The sequence below is a fragment of the Syngnathus typhle genome, linkage group LG16 (assembly GCF_033458585.1).
Source record: "Syngnathus typhle isolate RoL2023-S1 ecotype Sweden linkage group LG16, RoL_Styp_1.0, whole genome shotgun sequence".
In the NCBI taxonomy this organism is placed as follows: domain Eukaryota; kingdom Metazoa; phylum Chordata; class Actinopteri; order Syngnathiformes; family Syngnathidae; genus Syngnathus; species Syngnathus typhle.
The window spans coordinates 5,051,754-5,068,473 of record NC_083753.1 but is presented as its reverse complement, the minus strand read 5'-3'; the positions used below and the strand labels follow the sequence as shown (position 1 = coordinate 5,068,473).

General features: G+C 46.7%; 1 protein-coding gene across 1 annotated transcript in view; it reads right to left on the bottom strand.

The window, feature by feature from the left end:
• nrxn3a (neurexin 3a) overlaps positions 1–16,720 on the bottom strand; it is a 43,950-nt gene that overhangs the window by 2,091 nt on the left and 25,139 nt on the right. Inside the window, exons 9-21 of the mRNA XM_061301940.1 lie at positions 16,229–16,432; positions 14,170–14,196; positions 13,594–13,713; positions 13,238–13,358; positions 12,869–13,129; positions 12,538–12,728; positions 11,931–12,104; positions 10,381–10,500; positions 9,164–9,345; positions 8,185–8,356; positions 7,933–8,022; positions 7,527–7,828; positions 7,156–7,231 (exon numbers count right to left, since the gene is read on the bottom strand). Of these exons, the coding sequence (XP_061157924.1) occupies positions 7,156–7,231; positions 7,527–7,828; positions 7,933–8,022; positions 8,185–8,356; positions 9,164–9,345; positions 10,381–10,500; positions 11,931–12,104; positions 12,538–12,728; positions 12,869–13,129; positions 13,238–13,358; positions 13,594–13,713; positions 14,170–14,196; positions 16,229–16,432 (2,040 nt within the window). The remainder of the gene's footprint in view (positions 1–7,155; positions 7,232–7,526; positions 7,829–7,932; positions 8,023–8,184; positions 8,357–9,163; positions 9,346–10,380; positions 10,501–11,930; positions 12,105–12,537; positions 12,729–12,868; positions 13,130–13,237; positions 13,359–13,593; positions 13,714–14,169; positions 14,197–16,228; positions 16,433–16,720) is intronic.

The window sequence follows — 16,720 nt, the reverse complement described above, 5'->3', positions numbered from 1 at the left end:
GCCTCAGTGGCCTCTTTGGTGCTCTCGGTAATGGAGAGGAGTGAGCGAGTGGGTGGGTGGGTGGCTGTTTGGGTGGGTGGGTGGTTGGGTTGGTTGTCTGGGTTGAGTGAGTGAGTGAGTGAGTGAGTGAGTGAGTGAGTGAGTGGGTGGGAATGGAAGGAAAAGGATGGACTAGTGGATCCTCAAGTACTCGGATGACTAACTCGGCTCCTGGGTTTGGACACAGACAGACACAATGTTAGGTGACGCTCATTTCACTCGAGGTTTTCACCAAAAATCAATTGAAAGAAAAATAGAAGTAAGCCATGTACAATCTCAAAAGGCTTAAGAGGTGTGTAAAGATGAGCCACACTTTGAATCGAAAGAAAGACAAGAAATGCTCTCCAAAAAGCAGAAGGACATTTTCAAATCAACTACTGTTACCTTCCTTCCAGTATTTGCCAATAATGGGCTCCACAAATCTCTTAAGCCTCTTGCTGGCTGGCTGGCTGGCTGGCTGGCTGGCTGGCTCAAATATTTCTGTGATACAGAGCTGACTATTCTCTAATTGTGCTTCCAATAAATCAACCGTTTGATTGAGAACGCAAAGACAACGGCTCTTCCAACATCGATGGTCATATCTCAGGTTCTCCGAGCTGGCTCAGTAGGGAAAAGATTTACTATCCAAATGTGACAGTTGCTCTGTCGCTGCAGCTCTGTAACACAAAAATGTCGATACAATGTCAATGGCAGAACAATCTGATCCGAATGCTCACCTTTCCAACGATACACTTTAGTCCAAATCAGCGATTTCAAGGATCACATTTGCCGAGCGACTGAATCATCGAAATCGTTCACTGCCATTGACGGCGAGAGATGTCAAACTTCAGTTTAACCTGAATGCGTTCAAATGCCATCGCTAGGATTTGCTATTAGCGTTGTTATTATTACTATTATTATTATAAGCTGCTCTTTTTGGGAAGGGTCATTGCAGGCTTGTGATCACCAGAATATTGTACAAATATGCATTATATCACATTAGAAATTGCTTATGGGAGTCACTACGGCATTCTAGCCATTTGAATTGATGAGTTAATGATCATTTTACATGTAAAAAAAAACAACAAAAAAAGAACATCAGCAAGGTCTGCATCGGAAATGGTTTGGAATAGAGGTCAAGATTGCAGACTAACTTGCGTGGTCATTTGCGTGTAATCCATCGATTTTTCAGAGATAATATTGCAATGGTGAGATTGCATAGCGCCATCATCCGAAACATCTGAGCAAGCCACAACTCCCATAGATGTTCGTCAATATTCTTTTTTTTCTTTTTTCGTTCGAGACGAACGCTGAAAGGTAATCAGTGGATCTGTCTGAAAATACAGAGGAGTTTTTGTAGCGCGCAGAGTTTGAATGAAGTGAACATTCAAACTGCCATTGACATTCAACGTATGCACCGCCCCGCACCGCACCGCGCCGCCCCGCCCCGCCCCGCACCGCTGGCGGCGCATCCTCCGTATTGAAATGAACGAATGCACATGACAGCAAAGGTCAACGTATACATTCACAAGCACACGACTCTATAAGAGAAATAAAGCACACTTTATTATACTTGAAATGATCAAACAAACAAACAAACACTGTTCCATAAAGGTTCCTTTTGACAAATTGCTCAGTGATGCAGTTGATTGACTCACTTTTCAAGTGCAAACAAATGCCGACCGAGTTCAGCGCCACAATCCAAACAATGCAACTATTTCGTAATTGTAAGAGCTCGCCGTCAAGTGAACAGATCGAGAAGCAAATTGAGAGGAAGGAATGTTGGCAACGTTCCAAACTGCATGACTGAAAGACAATTTCAGACAATTAGCCATACACGATTGGTCCACTTACATCGAGATATTGCCCGCCCGCATGAATTTGGCAGGAAGAAAGGAATTTACAAAAGAGAAGTGTATTATCATCATCATCATCATCATCATCATCATCATAATTGTAGCATTAAAAATACCGTATTCTTTTCCATTGGAGCGTGTGTTCTATATTCAACATGACAGTACAGGGAGGCAACAACACACACAGCCACACCACAAAACATGAAAGTAAACACCATCATTTGGCTCTTTTTTTTCTTGTTGAAATCTCTAATCATTCACTTTGTGGTTTCTTTTTTACAAAATCGACAATTTTCCATTGCACTCGACGATAGCATCTATTCAAATCTACTGAATGGAAGGGATTCTCGCGGCACGAGTGAATCGACTTGATCTTTCGCTTAAGTCTAGCAAGAAGGGAGCAGGTGAAGAAGGGGTGAAGCAAGGAAGGAAGGAAGGAAGGAAGGAAGGAAGGAAGGGGACCTATGAACAGATTACATAGGAAATGAGGCTGATGAGGGTGACAGTGTAAGTCAGTTGCCATGTCCATGTAAAGGCAGAACGAGGCGGTCGGGCGGCAATAGAGCTTTTGGCTGTAAGGAAGGGATGGGGATATACAAACAATGAGCATATACATGCCCATCGACAGAAAAGAACAGAAGAACTCTAACACTGACAGCTCTGACAAACCCTAAACTGCAACTTTTTAGCCATGCACTTGCTTATCGCTTACAATCAAAGTATTCAACTTCAATAAAATAGACCCACCATCGTGGCGGCGTTCGTTAAGGATCTGGAACGGCTCCGTCTGGTAAATTGGATGCTTTTTCAGGGACTTTTTTACGAACGGCCCAAATTAGGATGGAAAAGCGCACACCGTTCGTCGTCACTAGTTAGCGGTAAAAGCGGTTCCAAATCCGAAATGATCAAATTATAGGTCCGACGAAAAAGTGTCCCGATGCTGTTAGATTAGAATCCAATTTAAAAAAAAAAAAAAAGAAAAGAAAGAAAGAAAGAAAAACAAGAAGGAGAAGAAACACTCAAAGCCAAATAACCATAGGAAGAACCAAAAGGCCATTTGGATTAATCATACGAAAATAAAAGACCTGTTCAAAGTATCAAAGGAAAAATGTTAAGATGAATGAACAAAGTCATTGGAAATTTTGCACACACTACAACCAGATGCACACAATAGAAAACAGACACTGCCGAGAGAGGGACTCCGTGCCGAGCTCCTCTCTCACGTGTGACAAATATATTTGTAACGTTTAACTTTAAACATGAAGCGGCCGGCCGTGCAGTCTGGGTGTACAGTGACAACTGCGGGAAATGAGTCCTTTTGGCTTTCGTTTTAGTCCTACTGCAGGATGTTGATGCATGCTTAAAGTAAGTTGCATTTAGGGAAAGTAGAAAGGAAAACAATATTGAAAACGCACTCAGAGTGACCAAAACAGGTGACAGACGCTGTGTCCCAATGCCATACTCCAAAAACCGCAACTGATCTCCAATCACCGTAAGCAACTGTACAAAGGGTGCTCCCTCGCCTCGGTCAGCGTTCTCCCGCCACGATGGCTTTTGATTTGACTGGAGTATGATTGGGATACAGGTCAACTGGAACTAATGGCCGTCGGTCGGGAAGACGGAGGGGAAAATACAAACGTTCAACGTACAATGCCTATGGAAATGGCATACACCCACCCCTTTTGAGTTCACAGCTTTGGTTCCGTTGGAAAGAAAACACTCATGAGAGAGAGAGAGAGAGAGAGAGAGAGAGGGAGGGAGAGGGGAGAGGGAGGGAGAAACAGAGAGAGAGAGAGAGAGAGACAGACAGAGAGAGCGAGAGAGAGAGAGAGAGAGAGAGAGAGAGAGAGAGAGAGAGAGAGAGAGAGAGAGACAGACAGACAGACAGACAGACAGAGAGAGAGAGAGAAAGAGACAGACAGAGAGAGAGAGCGAGAGCGAGAGAGAGCACGTTATTCAGTGGGCTAGCACTCTTTTGGTTGATCAGTTGGTTAAATTGTATAGTCATTTGTTGTTCATAAGAGAATAGCAAGAGGTCTAAGAATAGTGCATCCATGGCAGAATAGCAATGGAGTCTCAAAATGGCAACATCCCACAATGACTCAGCTGTTCTACTTTGAGTTTGTTTTTCAAACGGATTGTTGTCCAATGGAATGGTAGTATTTGCAAAAGGGGTGTATTGACCACTTCCACTGCGCATTCCGTGACTACGTCATGTAGGACAAATGTCAAACGAGTGCCTATCTATCCAGAAGACACTGTGTCCCCGGGACATTGGATTGGAGCGCACGTGAAACAATGAAGAGAAGTGGCAGAAAATCAAAGGATGCTGTCGCTGTGCTCAAAGGCATGCTTAAAGCTCATTTCTTCAGCTATGGTTTAGGAGACGCTATCATTGTCAGCTTTCCCTGAGCCCGTCGTCAGCCGTCTGATTTGATTTCTCCTCCTTGTTTCAAGTCGATTACGAGTGAAGTCAATTCCGCTCCAGCTCCTTTTGGATGACTATGGATAGACACCTTTCAATGAACATTCGTGTGCATGCACTCAATCCAGACTCTTTGGATGGCACATACAAGGGTGGCAAGACAATTCCATGAGATGGCATTGAGCAGGGATCGCTCCTAATCGGAGGAGCACTCCTCGTGAATATTTCGCAGTGTTTTATCCCAACTTCTGGAGTCTTTTCGTAGCTGTCTGGCGCTTTCGACGGCCAGTCAACCAAGATGGAGCAACCCTAACCCTCCCTCCCTCCCTCCCTCCCTCCCTCCCTCCCTCCCTCCCTCGGCCACAGCCGCAGCCTCCGTTTTGTCACCACACGATGAATCGACAATCGATTCCACGCCGGCAAACACATTTGCCACGCACCGTCAACGAATCTCTTCGCTGCTTGTCTTGATTTTTGCTGTTCATGTTTTCTTAAGAATCTTGATCTGATCTATGCTATACAAAGGCAAAGCGTTTGGTTTGTAAATGAAGAAATGACATGACTATACCAGACGGCAATTATTACGCAAAGCGATGTTTTGTGCTCCTTCCATATTTAATCGACAAATCTAAAGACGGATTCGTCATTGCCATCTGATGAAAGGAATCAATTGAAGACACAACAGATGGATAACAGAGAACAGTATCACCAAACAACAACCAAAGGAAAAAGAAAGAGAATGCAGGCTTTGCGTTTGATGTTGCTGCAGACAAAGCCATTTCGACTATTGTTATCAAAACCATCATGCAAATTGATGAACAAAATTCATTCGGAGCCAAATGAAGACTTTTTTAAAAACAAAACAGTGCCAATCGTTGAGAACTAAATACATCATCTTCTTTGTAACATACTCTTCCATGCCGTCAATCGGAATACAGTGTGAAAATAATACCAGGGCTATTTTCCATCCATTTCTTCTGCATTCAAATGAAAGTGTCATCCACTGGATTTGTTTTCAAATGTTAAGGTTGATAAAAGAATAAGTTGCCTTGAAAAAAAAGCAACATTGTCATCATTTGCATGTTACAAAAGCAAGCTGATGGATGAAAGTCAGATACTGGACATGCAAAGAAGCAGCAGCAGCAGCCAGATGCTACGTCAGCAAATTCAGACGATGCAAAATGGCTAGTAATACTGACTGAGCCGGAAAAAACGATAAGGTGGTCGCAAAAGTACATTTGGAATCCACAGAGCATGCCACTGTCAACATCAAACTAATGTCAGGGTTAGGATGGCATGAATTTCTGTGTCAATATGATTGGATGACAGGGGCCCTGTCTTTGTCTTTCTTCATAAATCCCCCAAGAATGTCAGAATACACAGCACAGCGTTGAAGTCATTGACATGATCATCTCCTGCATACTCTTTTAAAGAAATTGGGAATGGCCAAACTGGTTGTCAGCCTATTTGTTTGTCTGATAAGGGAGAAAAGATCTTCTCGACTTTCAACCAATACTTTCCTTTCTGTGTGGCATTGTGCTAAAAGTGCTAATCATGTGGAAATTCCCAAATTCTTTCAAATATACGTATTCTCTATTGGGGAGAAAATAAATTATAAAAAAGGCTGCTTAATGGATTGCTTTTGTATTTAGGTGCAAAAAGACAGAATGACAAGTATGCTTGGACGCAAAACCCAAATGAAAAAAAAATGAAAAATACACAGAAATTCAATGATATCTGTTTTCTCTCTCTCTCTCTCTCTCTCTCTCTCTCTCTCTCTCTGTTCTCTCTCTCTCTCTCTCTCTCTCTCTCTCTCTATCTCTCTCTCTCTGTTCTCTCTCTGGTCTCTCTCTCGCTCTCACTCTCGCTCTCTCTCGCTCTCGCTCTCTCTCTCGCTCTCTCTCGCTCTCGCTCTCTCTCTCTCTCGCTCTCTCTTTAAAGCAAAAATGCAAGCATCAATATGGACAATTAAATGTGATTATGGAGCGATTACCCCCCCACCAAAAAGAAGATAGATAGATAGATAGATAGATAGATAGATAGATAGATAGATAGATAGATAGATAGATAGATAGATGGATAGATAGATGGATAGATAGATAGATAGATAGATAGATAGATAGATAGATAGATAGATAGATAGATTGATGGATAGATGGATAGATGGATAGATAGATAGATAGATAGATAGATAGATAGATAGATAGATAGATAGATAGATAGATAGATAGATAGATAGATAGATAGATAGATAGATAGATAGATAGATAGATAGATAGATAGATAGATAGATAGATAGATAGATAGATAGATAGATAGATAGATAGATAGATAGATAGATGATGGGATTCTTCAAACAAATCAGGACAATGTACTGTTTGAAAAGAAGGCTCAATGTGATCAATGGCAGCATCACTGGCTCATCATGGTTCACTGGGATACAAATTTCGCTCATTATTAGGTTTGTTTAGGCTAAGAAAACGGAGCTCTGAAAAGCCGCTTATTATTAGTATCATTTATTTAATTTGGTTCAGATAAAGTTACACTTTGCCAAACCATGGGGATGTGATGCTTTGAGACTGCCATCATCCATCCATCCATCCATCCATCCATCCATCCATCCATCCATCCATCCATCCATCCATCCATCCATCCATCCATCCATCCATCGGCATCCATCCATCCATCCATCCATCCATCCATCCATCCATCCATCCATCCATCCATCCATCCATCCATCCATCCGTCCATCCGTCCATCCGTCCACCCGTCCATCCGTCCATCCGTACTGGTGCTGATGCATGAGCGCCCATAGAAAGCAAGCAAGTGCAAACTAACCTAGCCCACCTGGATGACCCGTTTCACACTCCTCCAGGTCTTCATCGTCGCTGGAACACTCGGCAGATGACACTATGTCATCCGTTGGATGCTTCTGATGAAGAAGCAACAAAAAGGCACGCACGATACATGATTTGATCACATTGAATTTGATCTTCTTCACTGGGTGCGTTATTTGCGTTCAGTTTGAAAGGCATCAAACCACCACTGTCTGTATAACGGCTCGTTAGCAGAGATGGAGAATCCAGGTCCGGAAAGTCCAAATCCTGCCACAGTTTGGCTTTAGCCACAAACGTTTCGTTTGCCGGACCTGGATTTGCCAGCCCTGCCAAGAGTGTCAATAAGCACAGACTTTTCACATCGTGACAGCCAATGCGTGGGAGCCGTACCGTTGAAGAGGACCTGTGTTTCCGGGTGGTGGTGGTGGACATGGTGGTAGTGGTCTCAATGAAGTTAGTGGAGACATCTGAAGGCACGGCAGTGGACTTGGTGGAGCCTGCCCCGGTGGGGACATCGCCCACCAGCCTCACGCTCCCATTGATCTTGACATTGGGGTTGCTCTCCGCAGCCATGTTCAACACCTTGAGGGTATTGTAATAAAGACCAGAGAGTTGGCCCTGAAACGGCCGGCCACGATCGCTTCCGCCGATTGCCACCGTGGCTTGAGTGTTGAATATGGTTAGCTGGCGTCCTACAGGAGACATCCGGCCCGGCCGGGCCGCATGTATTAAAAGCAGGCCACGGACGCGGCATAACGTACTTGACATTAGTGATTGAAATGTTTTGTTTGCCTACCCTTTTCTTGGAGCCATTCTTCTACTGGCCTGGAGTACTTGAAAGGAATTTTCTTATTGGCCAACTGAACCCGTTCAATGTCACTGTTCCCTTGGACCAAAACATTTGCAAAGCTTTAGGTGTTATCAAGCAGGGAACCAAAAGACAAAACTAGCAGTAGGAGTAGCAGAGCACTAGTGCAGTTAGTTAGTTGGTTGGTTGGTTGGTTAGTTAGTTAGTCACTTAGTTAGTCAGTTAGTTGTTTGTCTCTACCTGTTGGAAAGTGTTCATTGATGGACCAGTTATCAACCTGCAGCGTCGCGTTGCCACCGTTTCGGGTGAAGCGGACCACGTGATACTTTCCATCATTGACCGGGGTGCTGCTCTCTTGGACGCTGATATCCACCGTCCCAATGTTGAACGTCACGCCAATTTTGCCTTGTTGCTACAATGAAAGGGCAAAATCAACACTGGCTGGCTATGGGAATCCACTAGAAATCCACGGTTTGACGACACAGGCCTCCCTCCCTCCCTCCCTCCCTCCGCTCTGTTTTTGGTGCACTTTGAACCGCGCATCCAAGCATCCATCTTCTCTTTATGATGACTAATGAATGGCCGGCCAGTGGCAGCAGTCAATCACTCACAGCGCCCACGTAGTACGTATTTCTACCATCACTGTGAGTGGGAACTGAAAGTCAGGAGGGCACGGGCGAGCAAGAGACACTTGGATGATGATGAATGAATAATGCATTTGAAATCAGACGGTAACTACAGCAACGACCTTGCAAAACAAATCTTATGGTGGCAGTTGTGCTATGGGTCTTGATTAAATCACAGTACAAGTATGTTTTGTGACAAATGGAATATTTGTCCACCAGAGGACACCATAGGTCCGCCGGCCACCTACCCATGCCACTAGAACGGATGGCCAAAAGCAAAGGGACAATTGGCGAGCTCAACAATGTGGATGGAGCGAGCGAGCGAGCGAGCGAGCGCCTCTGTCTTTGGCAGCTGTAACACTTGGTCCGCAATGTGATGAGTTCATCTAACAAACGTAGAACAAGCGGGCCGGAGTCCCAGGCTTACAGTGCTGCTTCATTTTCACCACCAGGTTAAATGAGGGCACTTCCAAAGCAAGTACTCGGTGTGGGGAGGGAGCCCCGATTGACTTTGAATGGAAGGAATAAGGACTGGGTTCAGTAGCTTCAAAAAAAAAAAAAAGGGAAACGTACCGAGTGCGCTACGAACTTACGATGTGAAGCATGAGAAAGTCGCCCAGACCCGGAGCACTGTCGATCCTGACGAGGATGCCGTCTTTGAGCGAGGTACTAAAGCCAACAGTCAGCCTGTCGGTCCTGGTGCTCGGTCTCTCGTTGGCCGGCCACTTGAACGTTATGAGGCCTCCTCCTTTGCCAAAGATGTATGTGGTCCCAGCTGAGCAGAGCAGGACAACTTTTCATATTTAAGGGGATAACAACAGGAGCCTATTGGCGGCGGCGGCGGCCTATCGGTGGCGGCGGCGGCCTATCGGCGGCGGCCTATCGGCGGCGGCCTATCGGCGGCGGCCTATCGGCGGCGGCCTATCGGCGGCGGCCTATCGGCGGCGGCCTATCGGCGGCGGCCTATCGGCGGCGGCCTATCGGCGGCCTATCGGCGGCGGCCTATCGGCGGCCTATCGGCTGTCATTTACTTTGGGGCTAGAAGATAGCGATTGCTCTCAACGAATGGCCCATTTGCTGTAAAGATTCTGCCATTGATGTGGATATGAGCTCAATCGGGCTAAATGATGCGTCGCGGGCCATGACTCGGCCAAATTGCAGGTGCTGTCACGTTAACAACGCTAAATCCGTATAATCCTGGCAAAACGGTCCTCATCTCAGCGTGGCAGAGTTGAAATGGCACGTCAGCAGCACCGCGAACCAAACGACGTCTTTATTGTTGTAGCTCTCGCGACTGATTGATGCTGATAGAACAAAGGTCAATTTCCGCAAAAGTGGGAAACACTGCTTACATTCCGCCATGGAGCGTGGGAGCATTTCATTGTTGGCTGGCTTCGAGTGGAAAAAAAGACATGATCTGCTCTGCAGTCAATGAAATGGTCCCGCCAGTTACAAGCAATTAGACAGCGTACCTGATGTGCCACGGGACACGTAGGTACATTTCATGAGAGCACCAATGTTACAGTGTGGAGACTTTTTTTTCTTCTTCCGCACTACTTGCACCTTGTGAAAGCAAGCATCAAGTGTGTGTAGTGGAACCTGAAGTTGCCAGGAAGACTTTTGTCCTGCTCCAGGTAACGAAAGGATCATAAGAAATGACGTCGTGTGCGCCAGGACAGTCATAAAAAGCCGCCAAGGAGAACTACTAGTACATTGCTCTGCCTGTGTGTGTGTGTGTGTGTGTGTGTGTGTGTGTGTGTGTGTGTGTGTGTGCGTGTGTGAGATATGAACGCGGCAGCACAGCACTCACGGTCATTGCACTGCGTCCCAGTGTAGGAGGTCATGGAGCAGTCACACGTGTAGTTCTCCCACTGCTGGATGCAAATCCCCATGTTGGCACACGAGTCCTCCTGACAGGTGGTGCTGGGACCTGCAAAGTCCACAAGCCCCCACAATCACGCACGCACGCACACATACAGACCCAATGCAAATTGTGGCTGGCCTCTGGGATTCATCCTCATCCTACAAACAGCAAATGGATGGTCTCAAAGGGGCCACCTTTAAAGTGTGCATTTGACCCACACACTCGTCCTAAAAGAAACAACTGCAAGCAAAGTGTTTGCAAAGAAGTATTCCAAATGGGAGAAGCCGCCCGCTCTTCCGAGCTTTTTGTCCCAATAGGTTTAATGGGGGCTGCGTTTCTCCTTGGAGTCCAAAGTGCTTGCCCTGCTTTCTGATCTCACTTGACCTAGTTCAGCTAACCTGCAAGCTATTGCATCGAGTGACTCCAATTATGAGCAACAACATTGTGACCAAATATCATTAATGGGCTTCTAGAATGGCATGGAGGCTGGCGAGAGAAAAAAACAAACCAAACCAAAGCAGAAATCAATTTCATGTGTCAAAACTGGCAGTGAAGACGACCAGGCAGTAGATGGCAATGCAATTTAAATGACAAATCACGATGCATTGGCAGAAGAAGAAATGTATACATACAAGCACACAGAAAAACGAGACACTAGATTGCCATGGAGAAAAGATTGCGATTGATGAGATTTTATTTTCTAAAACCAATCAACTAGTTTATTGTCATACAGCCAAAAGCGTCATTATCAACCACATTCAGACTGTCATGTCACAGTGAGCACAGACAAGTACACATTGTCGTCACTTGCTGTCTGTCAACAGACATTCGTTAGTCTAACATGGGAGCCTGTAAGGCAGCAGAACCAAAAGAAAAGAAAAGAAAAGAAAAGAAAATGACAATACACTCAATGCCCGGCCTGAATGATGTGGCAGGCGAAAAAAGAAACACTGTACAGAAAATGATTTCCATGCAAACAAGAACAACGTATGGAAGCCGACCCAGAAGCCTTTGGAGGATGGAAACAATGGCGTCTTCTTGCTCATGCAAAGCCCCTTTCAACGCAGCTAGAATGAAATAAGTGGCTCGAGCAAAAAGTCGGACTGGAAGTTCAAACCAATGAACAGCCTTGGCATCTTTTGCGGTCGCTCCACTGAAATTGGACTAAGCGCCGTGCCGCAGCATTTGCCTTTTCTCACTAAAGCCCAAAGAAGAAGTACCTTGTCCAATTCGATCGATCCCATACCCCAAACATTACGGTGATGTTGTCGGACCGTATCGGCGACGACCAATGTGGCCGATAAACCCGGCCGCCCGGGTCCGGGGCTGGGCTTAGCCGTGCCCGAGCCACGCCACCAGCACGGCTAAGGCGACGGAGGAACGTCCGTACGGATGCGAGGCTGTGCCGCTGCTGTTTGTATCGAGCATGTAGAAGGAGCCGCCCGAGCCGCTGGAGTTGAACTTTACGTCAGGCCCGAACCTGAGGGAGCGTGTACCTTCACATCCACGCTCAATCTGCCCGCTACGAAACAAGGCGTCGCTGATGAGGTCTGGCAGACGCCCGTTGAGGTCCACTGAAGCCAAGCAGCCTTGGAAACCCTCTCTGGAGGCCACCAGTTTGGGAAGACTACCATACATGCCAGGACCCAATCCAGCGATGAAAAGGTCGCCTGAAGACATTCAAAAGCTGCTATCCATTCAAGTTCCAAGATGTTTGAACAACTGCAATGAGTGGCAACCATTGCTTGAGACACACAGCTAAGTTAGTACGATATTGCCATTCAACAAATGTCCAAAGTTCGGAGAGACTTAAGTTGGCAGGAATGGGAGCAGGTTGGTGGTGGTGGTGGTGGTGGTGGTGGTTGGGGGGCAGTTATTGCCCTCCGTTTCCAAATACTCGTTGAGTACGGTCGAAAGCAGAGGACAAACGTGGCCCTGTCCCAGCTTTGATGGACCGTGTTGCAGGCATCCAATTGAAAAGCAACAAAGTGGATCATTTTGGTGTATTCAATGAAATGTAAGCTAAAAAGGATTTGCCATCCAAATAAGGCTTTGGACATTGATTGATGAGTGACTATTCAAGTCAAACGATTCTTTGCGTACCTTTCAGGTCCAAGTTCTTGGCCCCATTGATGCTCTGAATCGTGGCTATCGCATCCACTTTGAGGGTATGAGTGTTGCTGTTGTCTCGGGTGATGGCCACGTTGTGCCACTGGTTGTCATTCAGGGCTCTTTCACTTTTGCCCTTGATCAAATTGGGCCCATTTCCCAGGTCAAAGACATAATGGATGTATCTGCAGGGCAGGGCAGGGCAGGGCAGGGCACAGCAGGGCAGAACATCCTTAGACTTGCATCTAACATACTCCTTCGTGTAATGGAGCTTGAGAGGTGAAATGGGACGAGACGCGAGGGAATCGGACCTTTTCCAACTCACCCTTTCACCAGCTCTACCGCAATAAAATCACTGCCATCTCCCGAGTTGAATAGGATGAAGCCGTCGGCGGAGGTGGTCTTGAACTGGAAGAAGAGGTGCATGGAGGCGTAGGCCTGGAGGGTGGCCAGGCTCAGATAGCTACTCTTGGATTTAAAGGTGACCGGGTCAGCGATAATGGAACGGATCCCAAAGCGGGCGTTGAGCTCGCAAAAATCAATGTCGCCGTTTTTGCACAGGTCGATGTAGAGCATGCCATTGAATCTGGAGGAGAAAAAGAAAGACCAAAACAAAGAAGGAGAGGAGCAGAGAGAGATGTTGCATTTTCCACCTCCATCCAAGCTCGTTGGCAAAGAGCTGCCACTTTTCTACCTGAGGCTCTGCAGATGACCAATGAAGCTGGACGGGATGCTGGAAACAAATCTGCGCTCGGTCATGACGCCCGTTTCAATGTTGTGGAACTCCAGACGTGTGTGGTCACCCACCATTTGGCCTGAACGTGGGGGGGAGGGTGCAGGGGGTGGGGTGAAAAGAAAGACAAAAAGAAAAAGAAAAGAGAACACCGTCTGACACTAACACAAAAGGGCTGATTTAAGGAGAAAGTCATTGAATTAGAGCGATGCAAGCTGCCCCGCCCGGCCCGGCCCCGCCCCTCCCGACGACAGGCGTGCAAGCTCCATAGAACGAGTGGCGAGGTAAGGAGGTGAGAACACGATGAGCCCATGTACCTTCTGCTACATCATCGTCAACGATTAGCTTGTAGCTTTTGCCGCGACGCACCACCCGTACCGTATGCCATTCGTTATCATTGAGCTTTTGCCCGGCATACAGCGTCTCCGGTCCTTTGCCTGAGAACAATCACAAAGTTAAACACATCCTGAGCCTCCAACCAATCCTTTGGTTTTCCACCTAGCAAACTAGCCTTTGGTCTAGTTTGGGAACCAAAGGTTTGGTTCAAACTGTGGCAAAAACATTTGTCTAAGGACACTCTTGGAGTTTTGCTTGACCACTGACGCTTCTCATACAGTAGTAGTAGTAGTAGTAGTAGCAGTAGTAGCAGTAGTAGCAGTAGTAGCAGTAGTAGCAGTAGTAGCAGTAGTAGTAGTAGTAGTAGTACTTTGCCATCGTGATTGGTCTGGCCTTATCATTGTACGTATAAGAGAATGCCTACATGACTCATCCGAGTTAGCTTTTCTTCTTCACTTTGTGCACTGAATAATGCGTCGAAGCAGTTCAGTTTGCAGTTTGCATATATTGCATCATAGAAACATAGAAAGCAAAATGAAACTTGAGTGGAGACTTACTGGAGTTACAGTTTATCCTGATACAGTCTAGATGGGGAAGAATAAATGACAGATGAAATTGCATCCTTCAAGGTTACAGCTGCAGACATCCAAAAACAAAAGTTCCACCCTTCCGGGGACGTACACATGGAGAAAGACGGCCATTTTCATTGCGTCCATCTTTATCTTGGACAAAGCCACAATTGGAACATATTCTTTTGGATGGATGTAGGCGAGCTACAGATAACCGTTGCTCAATGAGAGAGGGAGGGCGGGAGGGAGGCAGGGAGGGAGGCAGGGAGGGACAATATTAACAGTAAAATGGCCACTTTTGGTACCAGCTGCATTTGATTTCCAACCCACAAACTTGGACTTGGATTGCTTGAATCATCCATCCTATTTGTAGTCAATTGCACCATGGTATAAATTGGAGTTTGTTGTCTTTGTTTTTGTCTCGTGGAAGCTTCTTTGAGCTGTGGGGACACCAAGGGTCGGTCGGTCACCATGCGGCTGATCATTTCATGTGCCGTCAACCGCAACAGAAAAGTGGGAGCAAACAGCCGCGATCCAGTCAGCACCAGCACCGTGCAGAGGCACAGGACCCCAGCCATCCATCACGTGGAGAAATATACACGATGCATGTTGCCGTGTGCAGGTGTGTGTGCAGCGTAGTATACATACTACGTTTGTCTGTAAGAAAGCTTAACGAGTCCTATGTGTCTCCATGACGTCATGTTACAAGATAGGATTACGATGGTCGTTGTAAAATTTGAGTGGTCGGGAAAAGCCTTGGCTTGGCTTGGCTTGGCTTGGCTTGGCTTGGCTTGGCTTGCTTTGGCTTGCCTTGGCTAGGCTTGCCTTGGCTTGGCTTGGCTTGGCTTGGCTAGGCTTGGCCTGGCTAGGCCTGGCTAGGCTAGGCTTGGGGTCGCAGCCAGCTGTAGGTTTTGCTGGGCTCTGTTGTCGGGCTGTTCACCAGACGGGCCGCAGGCTTAAGGCCTTTGAAGGGGTGAATACCATCTTTTGACAAAGCAGAATGGAAAATGGCAGATAAATGCAAAAGGTCCACACACCATCGCCAGCAGATGACATCAATCACTCCAGAAAGGTGAGAAAGAAGACCACACACACAACAGAATCATGGGAACGCAAATCAAAGTTTTGCTATCTTGTGGTGGATCGCTGGTGGAAGTCAACTCTTCGAAAGTCTCAGCACATTTGTTTGTCTGCTCATTTGGAAATTTGTCTTTAAATCAGGTCACAATCACCTTCGAATGTCTTTGTATGCTTTTACCGCTGTGACTTCCTCCAAAAAAATGGAAGAACGTTAAGAAGATCACGGCTATTACACCGGCCGCTTGCCTTTTCCAAACATTGAACGACAATGACATGTTGTGATGGTATAGCCTAACGCAATCTCAAAATGTACAGCAGAACCTCAACATCTTGAGGACACGCAACTATGTCGAATTTGGTGGGCCACATCACGTCAGGAGAGCTCCGTTTGCGAGGACAAAGCCTAATATGCGGCAGAATTTGCGTGGAACTTTGCTGAATTTGGAGCCGTACGAGCGTCTGTACTTGTTCAAGGCTCGGTTCTTCTCAGGTTTTGCTATTTTGTCCTGACGCATGCAATTTTCAACAAGGACACGTGTGAGCTGCACGTGCATCTTTACCGCTTTTTGGTTGAACTATCCAAAAAAAAGAACGCATTGAGGTTCCACTGTAGCTGCAGTTACAAACGGGTTCTGCAGTCACACTCATGCAAACTAACGAATGCTCCTGGTCTCAAAGCCGACGTGAGCCTTTAAGGGATGGGAGTATGCTGTCTGACGAACGGACAAGAACAATTGAGACGGTGACATTAGCAGTTCATGACAAACCACCTGATGAAAAGAGCCAAGGTGCGGACGCAGACCAAGAGGGAGGGAGGGAGGGAGGGAGGCAGGGAGACAGGGAGCGAGGCAGGGAGGGAGGCAGGGAGGCAGGGAGGCAGCGAGGGAGGGCGGGAGGGAGGGACGGAGGGAGGGAGGGAGGAAGGGAGGGAGGGAGACAGGGAGGGAGGCAGGGCTGCCTACGATACCTAGATTGACGGTGAGTTTGACGCGGCCTCCGTCCAACTCCAGCCTGAGCGTGTCGGCCGAGTCTCGGGAGGTGGTGGCCATGAGGAGGCCGTAAGCCCTCTGCGAGCGAAAACGCAGCGACACGTCCTCTGCCTCAGTGTGCGTGACGCTTGGCATCACTACTTTCATATACATGCTGCCGTCGTAGGAGAGGATGGAGGCCTCTGGAACACACACACACACACACACACACACACACACACACACACACATTCGAAATCCAAAAGCCTGGACCACCACAAATGACCAACGAAGATGCCTCAAAAATCATGCCAACGTTCAGTGACAGGAAAAATGCAAAGTGCAATATTTCACTTCATTATGCCTTGGAAAGCAATTTTTATGCCACCTAGGTATATCTGATTGAGCCACGTTTTGTCTTTTTAAGGAGTCAAAATGAACTTCTCGGGGAACTTCATTACAGGCCACAAGATAAGGACAGAGAAAAGCAG